Raw genomic sequence first — 22,088 nt, forward strand, 5'->3', positions numbered from 1 at the left:
TCCTTACAAAAAGCACTGACAGAGGTTTCCATAAGTCACTTCACTTCCACACATACCTGGTTCCTCAAAACACCAAGAAATGAGGCAAGAAAGCAACGCACAGGTAACCACGGCTCGTGGCAGCTGTGCAGTCAAGAGAGAGAAAAACATCTTTTCTAACTTCATCTGAGATCGCCTGAAAACTCTGGGCTTGGTGAGGTTATTAGAGAAAGGTTAAACAGGAGAACAGATAATGATCCGACTAGGGACCCATGTCAGGATTGTTTGAACAGTACTCAGAAGCAATCGCTAGCGAGAGCTGGTGACCACTTTAGTGGCACTGGGAGAAGGCAGAGTCTGCGAGACAACCCTCCTTACAGCCCTGGGAGCGGGTAGCTGAAGCCTTTCAGTGCTGTACAAACATCCCTGGAGACACCAGTTCTCAGTTCTTTCATCCGACATGACCAGGTACACACAGCTCAAAAGTATTTCCTTCATTTCGCATGTCTTCTGGCACTATTCTTGGTATCTGTTTAGATTTTGTTGTCATTGCTACTTTGGTTTGGTTTGGTTTAGTTTTTCAAGATGGGTTTCTCTGTGTGACAGCCCTGGCTGTCCTGAAACCCTCTTTATAGACCAGGCTAGTCTCAAACTCACAAAGATCCTCCTGCCTCTGCCTCCCAAGTGCTGGGATTAAGGGCATGTGCCACCACGCCCGGCCTCCATTTAGGTTTATAAATATGTAGCTTTACAGACATAACTGCACACACTCCTCTTTCACGGAAGACTTTGGAAGTTTGGGATTTCTAGAACAAAGCTGCCCAATAGTGTATCAATGAGCTCACTTCACAGTGCTAGTACTAACTGTCAAAAATATGTTGACAGGCCAGACATGGTAGTTCACCCCTGTCTCAGCACTCAGGGGGCTGGGGCAGTGGGATCTTGAACTGGAGGCCAGCCTAAGTTATAGGAAGAGATCCTGACTCAAAAATAACAAAAATCTATATAACTTAAAAATTAGTAGATAAACTTTGTCCAGCCCTAAGTCTCATTCTCGTATTCAAGTGGTAACGCTGCCCAAAGGAACTTGTGCTGTCAATCACAAGGTAATGAACATGAACCTCTAACCTCTCGCACTGGCTTGACGTCCTTGATACCTTAGGATGATAACTACATGCTATATAACTCTACACACTCCCCAGATGATAGTTATGATTGAATCACAGGGCATTTTGTGACTGCTTGGGACAACAACGAGAGGACCACAAAGTGATGGGTTGTGGTGCCTGCCAGCTATAATGCAAAGAATTCCCACAATTCAACTCCAAGAGTCCTCTAGGTATTCAATAATTACAATACAAATCTCATTAGGGCACAAGGGTATACACACACACACACACACACACACACAGAATTCAACTGTCCTCAGAATCCCCAAAGATCCTATTTCTTTTCTTTTTTTCTTTTTTTTTTTTTTTGGTTTTTTGGTTTTTCAAGACAGGCTTTCTCTGTATAGCCCTGGCTGTCCTGGAACTCACTTTGTAGACCAGGCTGGCCTCGAACTCAGAAATCCGCCTGCCTCTGCCTCCCAAGTGCTGGGGTTAAAGATGTGCGCCACCACTGCCTGCCAAGATCCTATTTCTTAAGAGTTTATAAAAACAGCATGGTTCGATTTCAAGATTCTGATTTCTTCTTCCCAAACTGGAGCGGTGAAACTACGGACAGAACGTAGAGCCCCAGTGCTGTTTGGCTACTTGCTTATTTGGTCCCTTGGAAAGTGAGCAGGGTCTTGCTATATTTGTCTCCCAAATGCACTGCATAGCTAGAATATCTGCTAGCACTCTGAAAATATAAAATGACTGTAAAGATATTTACAAACTTATGGGTGGGCTGGACAGTGAGGACACGCATGACGGTCAGGCTACCAAGCATGACAACCTGAGTCCCAAAATACACATGGTGATGTAACCTCTACATGCACTCCATGGCATGTGCACACACACACACACACACACACACACTACATGTTACAAAAAGATACTTAGAAAGTCCAAGGAAACAGGATACTTCAGCTATAGAAAATGATACCCCTGATTAATTAGGACTCAGAACGTTTGTCATTTCTTACCTATCTTCCCTTTTTTTTTTTTTCAACCTTTTTCCATCTGTCCCCTCTGACTGCCTGATTTATCCCCCACTTCTTCCTTTTCCCATCTTTGGTCCTCATCCTCAAGAGGTCGAAGTAGAACAAGGAGGGCCAGGATACAGAAGGAAAGCATGCAGCTTGTTCTACTGACCCAGGAGACCCAAGGGAAGGAATTTGTATGGGTGCAGAACCCAGGAGAAGCTCACACACAAGTTGCTGGTACAAACTAATTAGCAAGTCAACAAAACACAGGACCCCACTCTTGCCTCAGAATATTCTGAACCACTTCCAGGGCATGGGACAACAGTTCCTAACCCCCTGCTTAACATGGCGAGTACAAACTCACAGAAGGTCTCCAAGCAGAGTAATTCTTTGAACTTAAAAACACTTTTTTCAAGGCCAAAAATATATCAATTCCCATAGCACAGCCCAATGTGTAAATAAAAATCTCCGATTAGTCATTAGTAGGACATACATACATACATACATTCATACAAGAGACAGCAGCATTGGCCTTGAAATGACATTTCTTCATGAGGAAAAGAAATAGATTTATCCCAACATCATAACCAAATCAACCTTCATAGGTGTTCTACACCAAAAGGTTTCATAGGAGCTAGGAAATGGCTTAGGGGGTAAAGCCCTTGCCACAGAAGTATAAGGACCAGAGTTCAAATCCCCAGTGCCCATGTAAAGGCTCAGTGGATGTAACAGCCCACTTGTAGTCCCAGCACTCTGTGGAGGCAGGTGATTCCTGGAGCAGGCTGATTGGCTAGACAGTGGTAGCGACGTTCCTGCCTCAAGATGGAAGAAGAAAGCAATGGAGGGTGATACCGAACACCCACCTCTGGCCTCCACATGCACACACACAGACAAGCACAGATACATACATACATATGAGAGAAGGACGAAGACTTCCTAGAGACCAAGAACATGGAGCTTTTTGGTGTTCCTCAATCAAAGTGTGAGTGGTATCCATTTCCTCCATGCATGCAGTTCCTGGAATAAAAATATTCTCCCTCACGGGCACAATAGCCCAGGCTACAGCCTCCCCTCCTGGAGTGTGAGCCTCGCTGGGTCTCGCCTTCTGCTGTGTTTGAAAGAACCTTTCCCAGGGCCATGTGTTCTTTTGGGGATCATTTCCATATTTGGGGGAGCAAAGAAAAGGAGCCAGGGTGGGTGGCCCTAACCAACAGTGATCAGAGACATCCAGGACTCAGGGAGACGGAGAAACCCTGGTCTTGGGAAGAGTCAGCACAGTGGCAGAGGAGAGGCTTCAGAGGAAAGTGGAGTTAATCAGCCTTTTTATGCACACACACATGCTGGCTTCACACATTCAAAAAATAGACCCAGGCTAAGCATAGGGCCTGTTTTAGCCCTATGTAAAAACTGGATAGATGGCGACTCTCTCTTTTTTTGTAGCAGGAGCCCTGCCTCTAGCATCCGAGCCAGTCTTAGCTAGCTGAGCCTTAGGAGTAGGGAAGCAACTTGAAAAGGGCTCTGAAAAAATACAAACGACTCTCACTTTCACCAGGAATACTGAGTATCCAGGATTCTATACATTTATCAATTAATTAGGTTGTACGTAAAAAAAAAAAATGCTCTCTTTGTAATAGTTGCCACGGAGATATCGTGTAAAAAAAGGTCCTAGTGTGTATTTGTGGGACAAACGGTTTGCTGAGTGACCAAAGTCAGGAGCAATGACTGCTTACCAAATGCAAGCTGCTGGGCTTGGCCTGAGACTGCAATAGTACAGCAAGCCTGGCCCGGGGCCAAGAGCATGCCTGCCAGGGAGACAGGAAGTCACTGAGAGCTCCCACAGACCCATGGCTGAGAGAGTTCCCCAAACAAAAGGCAGCCACTGACTTCCACAACCGGCCTGCCATGAGACCATATGGTCAGCAGTATTGTCTCGCCACAACACAGAGGCCTGTCTTCAGGGGCCTGTGCCTGTAGCTGTCGACCCCGTATCTGTCTTAGGATTACTTCACTATTTTACGACTTTTCTGGGAATTCACTTCCGTGTAACCTAGCTTGGTACACGGCGAGAAAAATGGTATCCTCCCCACCCCCCCACCCCCCCATCTCCGATTTAGCCTGATGAGTCACCTTTGTCTTCACGGCAAAAGAGTAATGAACACCAAACCTACTTGCTATTTATTCACAGGGCACGGAGGAAGGGAGTGGAAGGGACCGTGTGGACAGAAGGGAAAACTGGACACTTAAAGTTTCTTGCTCTGATCCCTGTTGACGCTGGGTTTAATTTATAGGGAGACCCAAACCTTTTGGCTCATCCCTTTCTTCTCTGGGAGTACCCACTTCAAAGAATTCTCTAGTCACTGTGTGGAGACCCTGCTGCTGAGAGCCGCCAAAGGCGAAGACAGATTGGTTCGCCTATAAACACCTGACAGTCATTTTCTTCCTCAGCAGAACTCGTCAAAAAGCCCCTCCCAATAAGGCATGCTCTCCCAGAATATTCCAGCTAGATCCTCTCTGTCTCTTCCCCCAAGATCATGACGATCCCCACTGTGGATAAGGGCTTGATTTGGTTCACCAAGGAAAAAACCATAGAAAAACTAAAGACAGTGGAATGCCCAACCATCTAGTCTTTGCCTTTAGGAGTCTCGTGCTCTCTCCCTTCTCCCCTCCCTCCCTCTTTCTCTTCCTCCCTCTCTTATTTCTCACTCTGTCTGTCTCTGTCTCTTAGATTTTATTTTATGTGTGAGTGCCTTGCCTGAATGTATGTATATGCACTAAGTATATGCAGTGCCCGAGGCCGGAAGACAGCATCAGACTCCCTAAAACTGGAGTTACATACAGATTGTGAGCCATCATGTCAGTCCTGGGATTTAAACCAGGGTCCTCTGAAGAAACAGCTCTTAAGTTCTCAGCCTTCTCATGTGTTGTTTTGTCATATTTTCTTTTAGAAACAGGGTCTCATATATCCCAGGAGGGACAGGAACTCAACAGATAGCCAGTGATAATCCTGGTCTTCCGCCTGTACCTCCTAAGCGCCAACCAGAGATGTATGTCAATATGGCGGGTTTCATACAGTGCTCAGAACCGGACCAGCGCTTCCTGCATGCTAAGCAGGCGCTCTGCCACCTGAGCTATATTCCCAGCCCAATCTCTTACTTATTCCACACTTTCTTATTAGTCCAGAAAGTAGAAAATTAAATACAACAGTGGGGTAACCCACACCACTGAGGCTCTTTCTTTATAGAGATTAAGACCATTTGCCCCACACTGAGAGGGACAGGAAAGTCAAGTGAACATTGACCCATTCATACCCCTGAGGTTCACCACCCCAACTATAGGAGCTGCCACTGGGAAAGGGAAACTAATTTTTAAGGTCAGGTTAAATAGTTTCCTCAAAAATAATTCAGAATTATGAGAAGTTAAAGGACGCAGTGCACAGCCATAAGGGTTTGCCAGTTCTCCTCCTGCACCAAGCACCTTGAGTTCCTCCACTGGAAAGTCCCATTTTAAAAATTAAAAAGGCCATTTTGTTAAACTATGGAAAATGTCTGTTTGGAAGAAGAAAATCACAGAAGTCATTGCTTCATTTTGTCACCTGTGTGACCCACCGGGCTGTGACTCTTGACATGGGAGAGTCTCTTGTGGGGACCATTTTCCCCATGTGGAGTAACTGCAGCCTTGTCTTAGGCAATCCTCTAGCTGCTTCCTCTTGCGGCCTCATTTCTGTAAGTCTGTCAGAGGTAATTATCTCTCTTCCCAAATTTATTGCCCTTCAGTGTATCATAAACTCATAGATTACACAAAGTTGATGAAAACAGGGGAAGTACGAGCCGCGTTTTGGATGGAAAGACGGTCATAAATAATTATCCTGAGCATCCACTATCTCTGCTGATAGACTGAGTGAATGACAGAAGTACTAGGGAGAACCACAGACAGCCAGTCTCCTTTCCTCACCCTTATATAGCAGTCCCCACCCCAGGAGCCAATCCCAGAAACTCCTACAGGAAGAGAGAGGCAAGAAACGTCTCAGGTTTGCAATCCCTTGACCCTCCAGAGGACAGATAACTGTGTAGCACTTCATACAGACAACCGAGCCCCAGGGGAGGGGCAAAGCAGGATTCTGACAAATACAAGCTATCACTATGCTACTGTTACCTATTCTAGAATGTTCCAATTCCCATTTTAGCCAGGAATTTAAAAGTTACTAAAAGCCCCTGAACGATCCTCATCAGGGGATCCCTCAAATCTAAGAAGGGGATCAAACTCGGGAAAAGCAACACACATCTTGGATTTCAACAGTCTGGGTGCCAACAGACCTGCAACCTAAAAGACCTGTTTTTGTCACCATCAAAAACCACCTTCCCAGCAGCGCCACCGTGGACTACAGAGAGATTCCATTCTGATAAATAAAATCGGCCAAAAATAGATTTCTGCGTGAGAAATCCTTCCTGCTTAGGTGCTGGGACGACCAACAACTTTCTCAATTATTCCTTCCCGTGGCAAGTTCTGAGGAGGCATCGCAAAAACCCAACTCCGAAATCATTTTCTCCATGCTCCATTAAAGAAGAGGAACGTTGTTTTTAAAAACTTCAATAGCAGCTGCAAACCATTGAGAAATTCCTAGTGAAACGACACAACACATTTTCAACCATTTAGCCATAACAACTTCCAAGCTGAGAAAGTTGCCTCTTCTGTAGAAGCAGCTGTTTACCCAACATCTAAGAATCTGGGGGGAAAGGGCTACTGCATGTGACTGGAAGAGAAAGATCTGCACATATCACCCTGGGGTGAGGAAATGCCTGAGCTAATTGAAGACAAACAGCACCTGGGAGCTTAGCTAAGGCCTCCACTCCCACCGCCAGCCTCTCTGCTCCACAGAGGCAGAGGATAAGAGGGATCGCAGGGTTAGATTAGGGCTGAAAGGGAATGGGTCCTTCTGGGGAGCTGCCCAGCCTCTGCCACTCAAACCTGAAACCTACACTCAAGAATAAACAACCGAGATTACTTTACCTCATTTATTTTAGTCAATATCCCTAAAACCACCTATATGTTAAAGTGGCATTAATCAGATACATTTGCAGAGAAGTTAACACCGATGCCCAGTTGGACCTACTGATCTTTCTCTGCGTCAATTCTCTTAAGATTAGCCTTGACCCTCAAACACAGTTTCCTCTAAAAAGTAATAACAAATTAAACATCTCTCAAGCACCTACTTGTTCGAAGTTTGTTTTTGTTTTGTTTGTTTGTTTGTTTGTTTGTTTTTAAAGAATCCTATAATGGGGTCGTTTTTAACAGGTCATTCCTGGACCTGTAAAAATGGAGGAAAATGTTTTCAAAGGGGATGGAAGTTAGATATTTATCACAACAAAGCTGTGCTCTCAATCATCTTTGAAAATGGTTCTTATTATAATCAAGCAGCTCTAAAATAACTAATGTTGAAAACGCTTGGGTCGGGGGACTCTGCTACAAAGACCAAGGTTGTATTTCATACCAAATGCAAGACATCCCTGTACCTTGGGCCCTTGGGCGTAGTGAAAGTCACCCTTAAGAAACAGCCTTAGGAAAACGAACTCCAGTGCAAGAAAGACCCAGAAACACCAAAAGAAATGACAAGACACACACCAGGGGAAAAAGGAGTTAATTAAGTAGGTAAGGAAGAGGCAGAAGGGTTGGGCTAGGTACCGCCCTCAACTCCAAGACCCTCTGTTTATGATACTGGGTGTGCAAGGATCCTGGTGAGGAGAAAAGGTTGTTATTCTGTGAACACAACAACCCTCACCATGTAAGCTAGTGAAATGGAAGAAGTAGGGTGAGTGTTATAAGGAAGCCTTTCCCTCAGTCTGCATTGAATCTGTGGTTGCAGTAGCCAGAGGCTTTTGTGGGGCAAAAAGTGGCTAAACGGACTTGGGGAGATAGTTTAGCTGGCAGTGTGGTAATTAATCTCAAAAACACAGGGACTTGAGTTTGATCTCCCGGAGCCCACATTTAATTTAAAAAAAAAAAAAAGCCACTCCAGGATGGTGCACTTGTAATTGCAGTGCTAGGTGGATTCCTGGGGTTCAGTGGCCAGATATCTTGGGGGATACTTGGGGAGTACCAGGCCAGTGAGACATTCTGTCTCAAAAACAAAGCAAAGCAACAACAGAAAAGTAGACTGCACCCAAGGCATGGCACCCAAGGCATGGCACCCAAGGCATGGCACCCAAGGCATGGCACCCAAGGCATGGCACCCAAGGCATGGCACCCAAGGCATGGCACTTGAGGTTTTCTTCTGTCTTACACATGGATGCACACATATGTGCAAGCACATACCCAAGCACACAGAATCTGCACACACAGAAGTAGCTGAAACAGGCATTATAGTTATAACCCGGAGTATAACGCTTAGTCTGCTGGCATTACTTGGGGAAAAAATATAAAGACTAGGTCCCCAGTTACCTTACCACCTCTGCTTTATTTCTCTGGTCACATGAGCGGCATCCACACCATGTTCAGGGTTTAGGCCCCAGTGTCACCATGACACAGATGCAACCAAGGGTAGACAGAGGAGATGAAAAAGAGAGAGACACACAAGGTCAGAGGCACAGGAGGCCAGGAGGCAGCACCTTAAGCCTGGCTCCTGTTCAAACTGACTGCCTCCCTATGGGGAAAGCCAGGCAGACAAGGCCTTGCCCTGGGGAGAACATGGCTCTAGAGAAAATGGGTCTGCTCAGACAAGCGTGCCAGGAGAGACTCCTGCAGCCCAGTGAAGGCACAATAGCACAGAAGCAAAGCACAGTGCTGCCATGGTGTAATTGTCTCATGGGAGAAGGCTGCTCAGCCCAAGGTAAATCCAAACAGCCAAGTTCTGGGCAGGCCACGTTGGGGTGTGAGTTCCGTGAGGGGACAATGCAGGTCTCCAGCATTTCCCACAGTCAGCTGGTCAACATGTGGTTATTACTAAATCACACAGGCGACTGGATTAGTCAGGGCAACTTAACCCAGAGGAAGCAGCATCTCACAGAACTGAGATTTCAGCCACTTGAACACACAGCCATAGACACTCCAGGCCAACCGAACACCTCCCACCCCACCCACAGTCACCACCTCGCACGGGCCCAGGAAAGCGCAACACCAGGAAGGGCAAAGAGGGCCACAGACTCAGCCAAAGCCTCCAGTCCACAGCAACAGAGGCGGAAGAACATCACTGCTGTAAGACACAACCTTTAAAACTCACTGATATCCTAAGACGGATTCAGGGTGCAGCTCAGGGGTAGAGCACTTCACTCTCATGCAGAAGGCACTGGGTTCAGTCCTTAGCACAACAGGACACAAAACTGCTAAAGCTGTGGGCAGAGACCAACACTACAGGTGACTTCCCTTTTGAAAAAACAAAACAAAACACATATATTCTGATTTACAGTTCCATGTATTTATTTTGTTAGGGTCAGTCCATTCTCTTCCTCCTCACATGGGTCCTAGGATCAAATTCAAGAAGTCCACCATCACTACAGAAATCCTCAAATCTGTATGAGGGTTGTGTGGATAAGGGAGCTGCAGTATTAAATTACCAAAACCTAAGAAGGAGATGTGAGACCTTGCCTCAAACAAAACAAAACAACAACAAAAAACAAACAAACAAACAAACAACCCAAGCAAGCCAAGATGGAGAAGCCGGCCATAGAGTCTACCAATAATGGTTCTTACACCACACTGTAAAACATTCATAATTATCAAAAAGAAAGAGTGGAGGCTCTCAGTGTCCCACATGAGGTCAACGGCAATAGCATACAGAGTGGAGGATGGAGCTCAGTCGGTAGAGAAGCGCTGGGTTCGATTCCCAATACCGTATCAATGATGTGCGGCAAATGCATGCCCATAACAGCAGCACTTGGAGGTGGAGGCAAGAGTTCCAGTTTATCCTTGGCTACTTAGCAAGTTCCAGGCAAGCCCAGAATACAAGGGACTTTGTTTTTCCTTTATTCTTGTTTTTAAATTACATGTATTTATTGTTTGTGTATGTGTGTTTGTGCATGGTGGATGTGGAGGTGAAAGAAGAACTTGTGGGAGTCAGTTTTCTCCTTTTCTTCTATGAGTCCTGGGTATTGAACTCAGGCTGTGAGGTTTAGCAGCAAGCACTGTTACCCGCTGAACCCTCTTGCCTGTCTATATATGTGTGTTTGCATATATATCGAAAACTGCAGAGTACCTATCTATTTAAATGGGGGGAAAGTTTATTTTAGGATAATAATGCAATATGATTCCAATTATGTAAAAAAAATCTAATATATAGTTACATACAACTGGTGTTGATAGGAAGACAAGACAAATATACTAACTCATGGTGACTAAACAAGTTAGTGAAAGGCACTGAGGAGAGACAATTAAGCCATTCTTGCTGTTTACCTTCATTTAGTAATTTATTCAAGCAGTATTTTGAGCTTCTCCTATCACAGGTAGGTCCTTTCCAAATCACAAAGACCTAAGAATGAAAAGAGAGACGTGCCCTGCCCTGGTCCTCCTCCTGCACACCAGCCAATTCTCAAGCTCTTGATGGAACCCTGCCACTCACCAATGCGGCCCATTCCCTTGGAACAGCTTCCATTTCCATAAAGTTGGTTTTATACCAAAACCTGGTTTCTAATAATGCTAACCACTGATCCTAAATTTACACCCGAGGTCTACAAGAGCATCTCTGATCCTCTCCTCTCATGACAGCCCTTCAGTCCTACCACGGTCCATCCCACTACACACTCAGCTCTACCCACTGTCTCCATTGCCATGGCGTCCAGCCCTTGCACCTTCCTGTGCCTTCCTACTGGCGCCTAGCTAAGTGCTCAGAAACCCTGACAGCAAGTCATGATCACTAGACTACAAGCGCCACGTAGTCAGAAAGAAAATGAAAACCAAGTCCACCTGCCGAGGCCAGCATAAGCTATCAGAGACTTAGCCAGGGAGGTGGGGGAGGGGGGCAGTGGAGGGAAGCTTTTTTTTAAATATAAATCAATATTTAGATAGTACAAAGTATCATCCTTGGGTTCCTGCATGTTAATTTATTGTTGCCATGAAAATGAACATATCTAACACAACCACAAACACTACATTTTAAAACTGCTTGAAGCATGCAGCTATGTCCTGCGGTTCTCCAATGAAGACAAGGGTATCCCTTCACCATAGAGTTCCCAGAGATCACAAGAGTGTCCAACATACAGCAGTGGTTCACTATCAACTCATTAGATCTCAGCTTATGCGGGCACTGGACTAACTTGAGGCTGGAGGCATTCGATTTTCATTGTGCACTCAGGCAGGAGGTAATAGGGTAAGACCAAAATCCTCCATGAAGACACAGCTAAGGGTCCCAGCAGCCTCTTGCTCCACTGGTGCACTGGACCCTAACCACCACGCCTCGAGATGTGAGAAAGCCAACTCTTTGCTTTTGAGACAGGCAAGGAGACAGAGCCAACAATCCTGAAGGAAAAAGCCACACATCCCCAGTGACGATCCCCAGTGAGCTTGGACAGACAAAACCCGAACACCACACGGCTTTCCAACCCATCAAAGCCACAGGGACATCTCTCTCAGTAACAAGCGCATTCTGGAGAAACGATGGAGCAAAGCCGTGGGGCCAAAGCCCCACCCCATCCTTTCTTCTGCATCACAGCTTACAAGTTATAGTCCGTGATGGAGGGAAGCCAGGACAGGAACCTGAAGGCAGGAACCCCAAACCAAAGGCCATGGAGGAACACTGCTTACTGACTTGCTCCCTTGGGCTTGCTCAGGCTGCTTTTTTATACAGCTTGGGGCCCACCTGTCCAGGCTTGGCACTGTCCACAATAGGCTGGGCCCTTCCTACTGAATATCAATCAAGAAAACAGCCCACAGGCTTGCCTACAGACCATCAGATAGGGGCATTTCTGGGTTGCAGTTCCCTCTCCTCAGAGGACCCTGCCTTGTTACAAATTAACAAGAAATGGTGTTCTTTGTTGGGTATGTGTCAGAATTCTACCCTTGGGAGAACATCCCTAAATTATGACAATCAACAGTGTCAGGTGCGGATGAGACTACACTATTTAAAGCAGACTTTTCATCTAACTCCAACTATCCACGCCACACTGTTGTTAAGTACAAATGATCAAGACCCACCATTTCTCCTCCGGCTAGACCCCCATGTTTATCCCAGAATTTGCTCAACTAAAGCCCTTCTATTCTCTCCAGATACTTAGCGCTCCCACCAGGTACCAGTCCCTTCAGATTCATTCACAGTCTCCCAGTGACTACTCCCCACACCTGACCACCAATGACAGAAAACTGACCACTGTGAGGATAACAGGGATAGTTTGTCTCTCAGAGCTGTCATCCGTCCCAGTCAGAGGCTGGCCCTACACAAGTGCAAGCATAGCACTCCAGCCCCATTCCCTTGATGGGAAAGAAGTGTCAGAAGGTGGACGGAAGAAGCACACATCGCATATCCTAATCACTTCTTCCCCAGCAGAAGTAAATGCTGACACAGCTGAGGGCTGAAAGGGTTCCACCAGAGCAGCATTACAGAGCCAGATGCTAACACCTGGACAGGCATTTAAGGGGTTAGGAAGGAACGCCTGGAAGTTGTTAGTGGGAAATTAAGTATTTCATTGAAGTGTTCTCTAGTTGTTAAGGAAATGCTGAAGGGGATGAAGGTCAGTTATTAGTATTTTAAAAGATCCCGTTTCAGCATAAGGTCCCTCCCAGCCAATGGTAAGCCTGATAGTATTTAAAGGCAGTGCCTAAAAGATCCTTAAGGAATCACTTTCCTTGACTTAGAAGAAACACCGCAAGGCTTTCGTGGTTTTTATTAAGTTCCCCAAGATCAGTGCGTCTGCCTTCAAAACCAACGAAAAGGCCACCAGTCGCTTCCATTTCTTTTGCTTGTGTGCACATGGCCCTAGGGGAACAGGGAAAGGGACTCAGAAACCTCTCTCCAGTGTTTGTCAGAGAGAACAGCCAGATAGCCTTCCTCAAAAAATAAAATAAAATAAAATAAAAACAAAATGTGTTTCCCTTCTTTAACCTGCTAAACAGAACTCTGATCTCTCAGTAGCTGCTAAACGGTAAGCCCCCACCTACATTTCACAAGTGAGCTGCCCACTCTTATTTCACTTTTCCTTGGAACCTTCTTAGTTTTAAACAAAAACCAATGAGGTGAAGGAGCACGAGCCACCACGTGACAGTGGTACGATTTCTAAAAGCCGTATTCCCATCCCGCAAACCGGGAAAATGAACTTTTGGATTTGACCGGTTGAGATATATGCTGTTTTCTTAACAAAAACTTAATTTGGAGAGACTTAAAACTTTATCAGTACCAGGCCTTTAATCCCGGCACTTGGGAGGCAAAGGCAGGGGCAGGCGGATCTCTAAGTCACAGGACAGCCTCATTTACAAAGGGAGTTTCATGACAGCCAGGGCTACACAGAGAAACCCTTCTCAAAAAGCAAAAAGCAACAACAGACCTCTACCAGCAACCATCGTAAATCAGCTCTTCCTTCCGTTGAATACCAATGTCAAATGAGTTTGAAATTAAGAGAAGGGTAAAGTATATCGTTCTTCTCAAAGCATCATGGGAAGGGAATATATAGTGCCTGACGCTAAGCGGTTGGCATAAAAGACTATACTGATTTAATAGTAATCTGCTATCCCCTTCAAATAAGCTACAATAATAATGGAAACCTATGAAGACTATACATTGTCATGCAAATTAAAATAAAATTGATAATTTAACTTCTATGAAGTAATACAAAGACTGTGTACCAGTACTATGTAATAAAGTTTAAAATTCAGTTTATGCTGTATTATTTGTGCTAAAGAAGAGTAAACAACGTGTATAACATTAAATCCACACTATTCCAAAGCAATGTCTTATCTTATTGTCTCTTTAGTTATGATTATTTTTTTTTCTCTGCTTATTTCTTCATCCCAGTTTGAGAAAAGGATGCTAAAGTGAGAGAGAAAGAGGATAAGACCAGAGCAGCAGGGCAGAGAAGGAAAATGAAAACAGGGAGCCACAGGCTCTAAACTCCCACCAGGAACTCTTCAACAACACAGCAACACTGAAAGTTGTTTGAGACTCTAGGCTGATATAGGAGAACCTGGAGGGTAGGTTCTCTGTAAGAGTTGGATGTCTGACTGACTCCACACTTCTCTGTGGTGGATAACGTTTTAAAAGGCAGGTTTTGGCCATCATAAGCTCTGGGACGGAGTAGAGAAAAGAACTAGTGGAAAACCAACAGAATATTCATCACCCACAGAAAATTCCTCTAGGAGCGTTCTCAAAGTAGAAGAGCTTTGGATGCATCCAGCTGTTACTGTGTACCATGCAAAACGGTTTCTTGTACTAGATCCTGGGGAGAAGGGTGTCGGAACACAAGAGAACGCTTGCTCTCAAGCCTTCTTATCTCAACCAAATAAAAGGCCCTGTTGGGAAACCTAATAGTGAGCCCTGGGCATCACAGGCGTAGGTAGAAAGTAACTCAACGTAAGCAAACCTTACAGCCATCGATCCTCATCGTGCCTACAGAAACCAAACACTGGCCAGAACGTGCCCCTTCCTCTCTTAGTATGTGCCAGAAAATCAAAAAAATAAAAAAATAAATAAATAAATAAAATAAAAATAAATTTAAAGTGTGCCCTTGTGATTCTAAAAAGACAGGAAGAGGAGTATCAAAAATGCTAATTCCTTGGGAGTTGGCTTTACCTGGGAAGGGCCTCAGCCTGGATCTCACTTTGTAGATTATGATTAATGATTAACTGGACTTCTACTTTGCTGGCTGACTGCTGGCCACTCCACACTAAATAAAATGTACCATGGCCAAAGAATAAAACAGGATGATATGTATTGCTGCTTGAAAACAATGCCTTCTGAGACCTAAAGAGAAGAACACCATATTGTTAAGGAAAGAGAAAGAAAAGTTCACAGTTTTCTCCAGGCACACTAAGTCAGGTAATGGGAAATTTGCAAAGACCATCCCTCTTCCCCAGATAGCAGCCAGATAGGATAAGTCCAGGCAAAGGTCACCATAAAATAAAATTTTAAAAGGCAAACAGGATTCACGGAGGAGAAAAGTTCAGTAGTGGGCTAGTATATTGGCATTTCCTGGCTCTAAACCAAGGATAGATGGGACCATTTTCAGAAGGGGTGCAGTTATATCCAATATTCAGTGATTAATACATATATAATCGAATGAATTTTATGCGATAAACTCTTCGGAGCATGGGTTCCACAGATTTACACACTCTGCAAACGGTCTATAAATTGTTGGGCTGTTGACAGGGAGAGCCATGAACAGCACATTTCTCCAGGGTCAGTAAGACTACAGCCATTTTGAGATGTCAAAACCACGGTGATGTGCTTCTTGGTATCTCTAAACGATGACATCCTGGTCAAGTCCGTCCGTCTTGGGCTTGAAAAGCAAAACATAGCTGATCTTAACACTGGACCCAGAACCTGCTCCAAGAGCTGGAATGAACGTATTTTGCTAACAGAAAAAGATCTTTGGAAAGACAACTTCTCCACTGAGATTCTTAAATTTGTGAAGTCAACAGTTCTCACCAAGGGATCTTTAGGGGCCAGGGTGGGGGGCCTTCTGTAAATATAAAATGGTGATGACCAATGTTGGATTTCTACCTGTGTAGAAAGGACCTGTCACTTGAATATACACTCAAATCTGGGAGTGTGGCCTGCTCTATGTATGCAGCAGCCTACAGAGAACCCACGATGACCTAAAACAGGGACTGGGCAAGACTACTTGCTCCCCACCTCCCGTTGCTTTTGGCTTGCTAGTTTGTGTTGTCTGTCTTTCATGCCTATGCTTGTAAATGTGTAAGACAGAAAAGCAAAGCCAAAGAAGCAACGCCCTCATTAGATTGTCCTCTTAACCCAAGCCAGGCAGAAGGAGCCAATCGATATTTAGTACTTTGGACATATTGGTCCTAAGAAGGTGAACAATAGCAATAAAACAGAAAAGAATCCTTTTCGATTTTATTTTTATCATCACTGTTGTTTGGCTGTGGCTGATCACCGTTTTTCTTTAGGGCTTTCCAAATAGTGAGTCCAATCTGAGAACTAAATTTAATTGCTTTGTGCCCCAACAGAGTACCACTATAATCCAGCAGTCAATTCAAGAAAATGAAGAGGAACATTTTCTTAGTAACCCATCTTGAAGTTTTTTTTTTTTAATCTCATACATAGGATAAGCTTAAAGTAGTCTTCCATCCCAGAGGCGGATGTGAATTCTGAAACTAATTATTTTCCAGGAAAATGTAACCCATAAAGGATGGCTATGTTAATTTCTGTCTCTGTACACAGACTCTACACACACGTCTTTGCTTAGGATTGAAACGGTTTATTTTCATCCCACGCGTCACACATTCTTCACACTGGCATCTGTGAGGTGCCTGTGATTCGGCAGAAGCTAGAATATACTGTTTTGCACACGGGTTTGGTATTTCTATAAGTCAATAAGCTAAATTATTGAAAACTGGTAGAAAAAAATTGATTTTCAGGCAATCGTTTTTCAAGTTTGTTATTAACTTGCCGAAGTAGAATTCATTGAGAAATTTATAGCTGTTGTCTTCATCTATTCAAATAAGCATTATATTTTCATTTTGAAGTTAACCACTGTCTTGGGCGAGCTCCCTCCTAGGAATTCTCAGAATACAGGCTGGCTGTACCTGCGGGTGTCTTAGCACAGAGGCGCCCCCCACCCCTGTCTTCCTTCCACAACCTAAAGGTGGTTAAGGGAGTACAGAGCCCAGAGAAAAAACTTTTTGGCTCCTGACTCTACTCCTTTTGCCTTCGAACCAGGTCTCTAAAAAAAGATAGTGGCTTTTGTTCCACAGTCGTTCAGTACCCCGCCCCCAGCATCCATCCCCAAAGGTCGTAAACTGTATCAGAAGACGGGAATTTTGGATCTCACGCAAAAAGTCCATTTTGATGCAATTGGGAACAGAAGGTGTGTGAACATTAAAGGGGGTTGAGGGGCGGGCAAGAATGGAATCCTTGATGCCTGGCTTATTCTACTACAGCCTCAGGTTCGCTATCTCCCATGACTGAGAGTGAGGGCAGGGAGGGGGACTAGGGGACTGCGAGAGACACAGATGACACCTAGGTCCCCCAGCTACAGTCAAGACCCCGATCTCGTCCCAGCTCAGGGTACAATCAGGAAAAAGCCAGTGTGTGCGTGGTTTAGAGCTTCCTGTTTTTTAAGACAGAAGCTCCCTAGAAGACTCTGGGACCCGGGTTCTTCCTCCCACCGCGCTGGTGGCCTGGGGCGGCGGAGGGGGCAGGGCCGGAGGCACTGGGCGGTCCCGGGGACTGCGCAGGGCCGCCAGGCGGACAAAGCGCCTCCCGCTCCCTCCCCCACGGCCGCGTTCCAAAAGGGAGGGGAAGGAGGGCCCGGGGGGGGGGGGTGGGGGGTGGAGAGGGAAGCACGCGAGGGAGAGAGGGGAGGAGGAGGGCGCTGCCGGCGGGACTGGGCGGGAGCGCACTGAAGAGGGAGGGCAGGGAGGAGGGGCCAAGGAGAGCAGAGAGGAGGGAAGGATTCTTGAAGCCCAAGATAAACAAATTGTTCCTCTTCACGTGCGGGGTGGGGGGCGGGAGCGAGCCAGCTCTGAGGCCTTCCCCTCCCCCACACCGGCTCTTTGTCACCGCCCGCCCTCCCGAGCGCCCGGCGACACTGGCACCACCCCTGGCGCTCCGAGATCCGGAACGTGCGCGTCGCAACAGAAAGCACTCGGGAGAGGGCGGCCGGCACCGGGTTCCGTGCAGCCGGTGAAGGCACGGTGGGGAGAGCGAGCGCGCTCCGTGGAGAAAGCTATTACCGGGGCCCCGAACCTAGCGACACGGTGGGGGAGGGAGTGCACACACCTTTCCCAAGCTTCCGGCCTCCCCCCTCCTCCTCTCCCAGAGAAGAAAGCTAGAGAACCCTAGAGAGGAGATAAGAGAAAGGATTCCACCCTCGGGGTTAGGGGTGGGATCGGCCCCTTCCTCCTCCTAGCACTTAAGCCATTGGCTGCGCATCCTCCCGCGAACCCACCCACCCGGCCATTTAAGCCTTTCTCCTCCCTGCTTTCCTCCACTCCTCCGGGCTCGTTACCCGTCGCCGGAAAGTTGGTGAAGTGCGAGGTGGGGGCAAGTTGGAGAAGAGGATAGGGAGCAAGCCTAAGCCTTAAGGCAGGGTCAGAGCACAGCTCTGGCTCCCCTGCGCCCCCGCCTCCTTCTCGACCCCCTCGCAGCTGCCCCACCTGCCCTGCCACAGCCGCGGGTCTAGAGCGACGAGCGCAGCGCTCGCGCGCCCGGCATCCGCGCGCGCCCCCACGAGTACGCGCGCGCAGCCACCCTCACTCGCTTCTCACCCACTTCAAAGTTCATTCACAAAACTCTCAGACTTTCCCAAGCCCAAAGGAGAGGAAGTCAGGGACTCTTCCTTCCCCTCCTAAGGGTTCAGGGCCTGGCGCCCACTCAGAATGTGCGACAGCATCAATTTCTCCCTGCACCCGGCGGATGTGATGAGAGGGGTGGGCGAAAGGGGACCTATCTGGGGAGGCGCGGTGGTACAGAGAAAGGTGAAGGCGGGGCGCGGAGAGGAGCAGCGTGGTTTCTACTCCTGGGTTCACTCTGGTTCGCATCGATTTCTAAGACAAGGAGGGGGAAACTTTTCCTGCACCTCACTCTGGCACTAAAGCTCCCTCCTCCCCTTGGAGTCGTGACTGGCTTCTCTCCCTCTCATCCCTTCCTCCCCAAATCTGACAACCCTGACAGATTAACAGGTAGCGGCGGCGGCGAAAGCGTTTACCCTGAGAAAAGTTGACGTTAACCCTTCGTCTCCATCCCACCTCATCCCTCGGTGCAAATCAGACCCTCACAGCCCCCAAGCCAGGAACTCCACGCCCCCGACCCCAACGCGCACCCCAGTGAGCCCTCACCATGATCAGCGTATGGTTCCTCTGCTCGGCTGAGGCAGCCTCCGCATCTTGCTGGGTTTTACTCGGGTGCTGCTGCTTGCCGCTGCCGGCGCCCGATTTCTTGGCTCTCTGCTCCAGGGTCCTCTGATAGAGGCTCACGGTGTCCCGGCGCTCCAGCTCCAGCTGCTCCACCTGAGCCTGCTGATACCTGTTCTCGCAGTTGACGTGGTGCCGCCGGCAGCCCTCGATGCGCTGGCGGAGCCGCTCGACTACCGTGCTGTGCTTGGGGACGGCCGCCGAGCTGCCGCCGGGGCCCCCGGAGCCGCCGCAGCCGCCGGCAGCGGGGTGATTGCCACTCGGAGCAACCGGAGTGCTATTGGGAGTATTCACGCCGATCCCGGCCCCGCCGAGGCTGCTGCTCAGGCTGCTGTTGATGCAGATACTACTACCATTCGCGGCGGCAGCGGGGGCTGCGAAATCCCCCATCCTGCTCCCGGGGCACACTATTTTGGAAGAACTTTTTTTTTTAATCCACCCCCTATCAGCCTTCTCCTTGGGTCCAAGGATTAAAATAGTTTAAGTGGAACGCGGGGGAGACGCAAGCACATGGATGAAAAAACAGCGATCCCCACGGGGTGAAAAAAGGGGGAAGAGATTTTGGGGTGTTTTTTTTCCTTAAAAAAACTGTAAAGATCGAGGGGAGAAAAAAAGGGGGTGTTATCAGAATACCATCAGACACCTATCAACAAATAGAATCCCAACAAACTGAGCCGGCAGCAGATCGGCTTGCAACTCAAGGGGAGATCCGCTCCTCGCCTGCCTCCTTTTAATAATCCATTATTTTCTAATAAATTCCAGGAGGTTTCCGGTGGTTGGCAAGCATTTTCTCCCTACGTACCGAAAAACACACCCCATGTACACACACGAGCGTGTGCCTCCAGTGCGGACACGCGCGACACACACTCACTCCACGCCGCATCGGAAAACGGCGAGCTTGCTTATTGCATTTTCCTTCCACAAAAAAGTTTTGGTGTTTATGCCGCCCCGTGTTCTCAAAGTACTTTGGCTGCTCAGTTGCATTTCACAGGAGCCTAGACATCGAGTCCTCGGGCTGGGCAAGTAAACACATGGACAGTCCGAGGCGACTGCAAAAGTAGATCGCTGGAGTCCTTTGCGAAACGCCGCGCGGAGAGCAGCCACTAATGCTCGGCCAGGCTGCCGCTGCCGCCGCCGCCTCCGCCACCATCACAATGATCAACTGCTCGCCGCCGCCGCCGCCTCCTCCTCCTCCTCGCGCTCCTCCACCTCCTCCTCCTCCTCCATGCCAGCGGAGTGATATCAGGACGCGCGAGCTCAGTAAACACGGCAGCGGCGGCGGCTGGAGGCCGTGAGACAAGCCCGGGGACCCGGTGCAAAACCCGGCCCGGACTCTCCCCTGGCGGGAGCGGGCGCGGCGCGCACCGACCTGACTCCCGCCTCCCTTGCCCCCCCACCCCCTCCCCTTCCCCAATCCAGCTGCTCCCCAGGCTGGGAAGCCCCGACCTGCCAGGAAGAGGGGGGAAAACAAAGATTGGGGGGAATCTTAGGAGTGGATCACCTTTTGACCCGTGTGTGTGTGTGTGTGTGTGTGTGTGTGTGTGTGTGTGTGTGTGTGTGTGTGTGTGTGTAAGTGAGCGCGCGGCGCGCGTGTATGTGTGTGTGCGCGCGCGCGAGTGCGCGGGGACGCGCCAGGCTGGCTGTGTTTCCTTCTGCCCAGCGAGGTATCCAGCGAGCCCAAGTTGTTGTTATACATTTATGCATTATATTGCAGAAATGTGCATGACCAGGCAGAAACAGTGCAGCTTCCCAGCAGCTGTCATCCCCACCCATGTGAAATGAAATAGGCAAACGAGTGGCTTGTTTTCAAGGCCCAGAGAAGACCCTGCTAGTGAACTCTTGCTCAAACTCTAGGACCCTCTTTAACTCAAATAATTTTTTTTCCTTACGTTTATTTGTTTATTGGGAAGAAGTGCCTAGTGCCACACCCCACGCACGCTTAGAAGTCAGAAGACAGCTTTGTGGAGTCCTCTAAGGTGGGTACTTGAGTTTGAACCAAGGTTGTCAAGATCTGGGGCAGTCAGTCACCTTTACCTCCTGGAAATTTCATCAAAGTACCCATTCCTCAATGAACAGAACTAAGCAGTCAAAACAAAACAAAACCTTGGGATATTATTTATTTCTCTGTACATAACGACTGTGGTTATTATGACGATTATTGTTTTATTTATCCTTGAAAAAAAATAAAACCAAGCAAGCAGGGACTTGGAGGTGAGACTAACAGTACATTTAAACAGACTGTTTTGAACACTAGGTGCTAATGACGGCAGCAATTAAGGGTCCTGCCTAAATCAAGTGGAAAGATTGCAGATTTCATGCTTTAGAACTATAGAAAGAAAGAAAGAAAAAAAAAACACAGCATTTCACAGTTTGTTGTGACCAAAACAAAAACAAGCCAAAAAGTGTGTGGGGGGCAGGCTTAGCTTACCACTAGATATATTTTTTTATTTCAATGGATTCACATTCACAATAGCACGATTGAAATGGAGTAGCTGCAGAGAAGTAATCTCAGGTTTTGTTAATTATTATCACACATTATCTACCCAGACACTGAGTAGAACATCTGACAAGAAAGTTCAAACACCCTTGGCTCAGTCTTACACCATTGCCCAGAGACGTCTGCAAAAATGAAAAGGCAGAAATTGCTAGCACTTCTGGGGTCCCTGGGCTACAGACCTCGATGGTGGGGTGTTCATGAAACGGCTTTTTGAATGGATTTGGGGGGGGGAGGGGGTAAAAACACAGCCCTGTTTTCTAAAGTACCCAGGAATAAAAGAAGGCTGGGCCTTGTTTTTTGTATGACAAAACTTTTCCCGGGGAGGTGCGATACACACACCTACTCATTCCAGACAGAGAACCCACCACAGACCAGAGAACAGATGCCATCAAAGGTCCAACTTAAAGAACCAATGAGTTTCATTGGTGTTACTTACAGGAATATGGGTGAGGGGTTCCTTACTGGAGCAGAAATTAC

At 47.3% G+C, this 22,088-nt stretch overlaps 1 protein-coding gene across 2 annotated transcripts in view; it reads right to left on the reverse strand.

The window, feature by feature from the left end:
• Window positions 1–20,680, reverse strand: part of Maml3 (mastermind like transcriptional coactivator 3) — a 418,000-nt gene extending 397,320 nt beyond the window's left edge. The window contains exon 1 of one of the 2 annotated variants that reach the window (XM_006501645.4): window positions 19,040–20,680. In XM_006501645.4, coding sequence (XP_006501708.1) covers window positions 19,040–19,504 — 465 coding nt within the window. In that variant the 5' untranslated portion in view covers window positions 19,505–20,680. The remainder of the gene's footprint in view (window positions 1–19,039) is intronic. The other variant, NM_001004176.2, reaches the window with a different exon arrangement.
• Window positions 20,681–22,088: the final 1,408 nt, after the last annotated feature.

This window comes from Mus musculus, chromosome 3, assembly GCF_000001635.26.
Source record: "Mus musculus strain C57BL/6J chromosome 3, GRCm38.p6 C57BL/6J".
In the NCBI taxonomy this organism is placed as follows: Eukaryota; Metazoa; Chordata; class Mammalia; order Rodentia; family Muridae; genus Mus; species Mus musculus.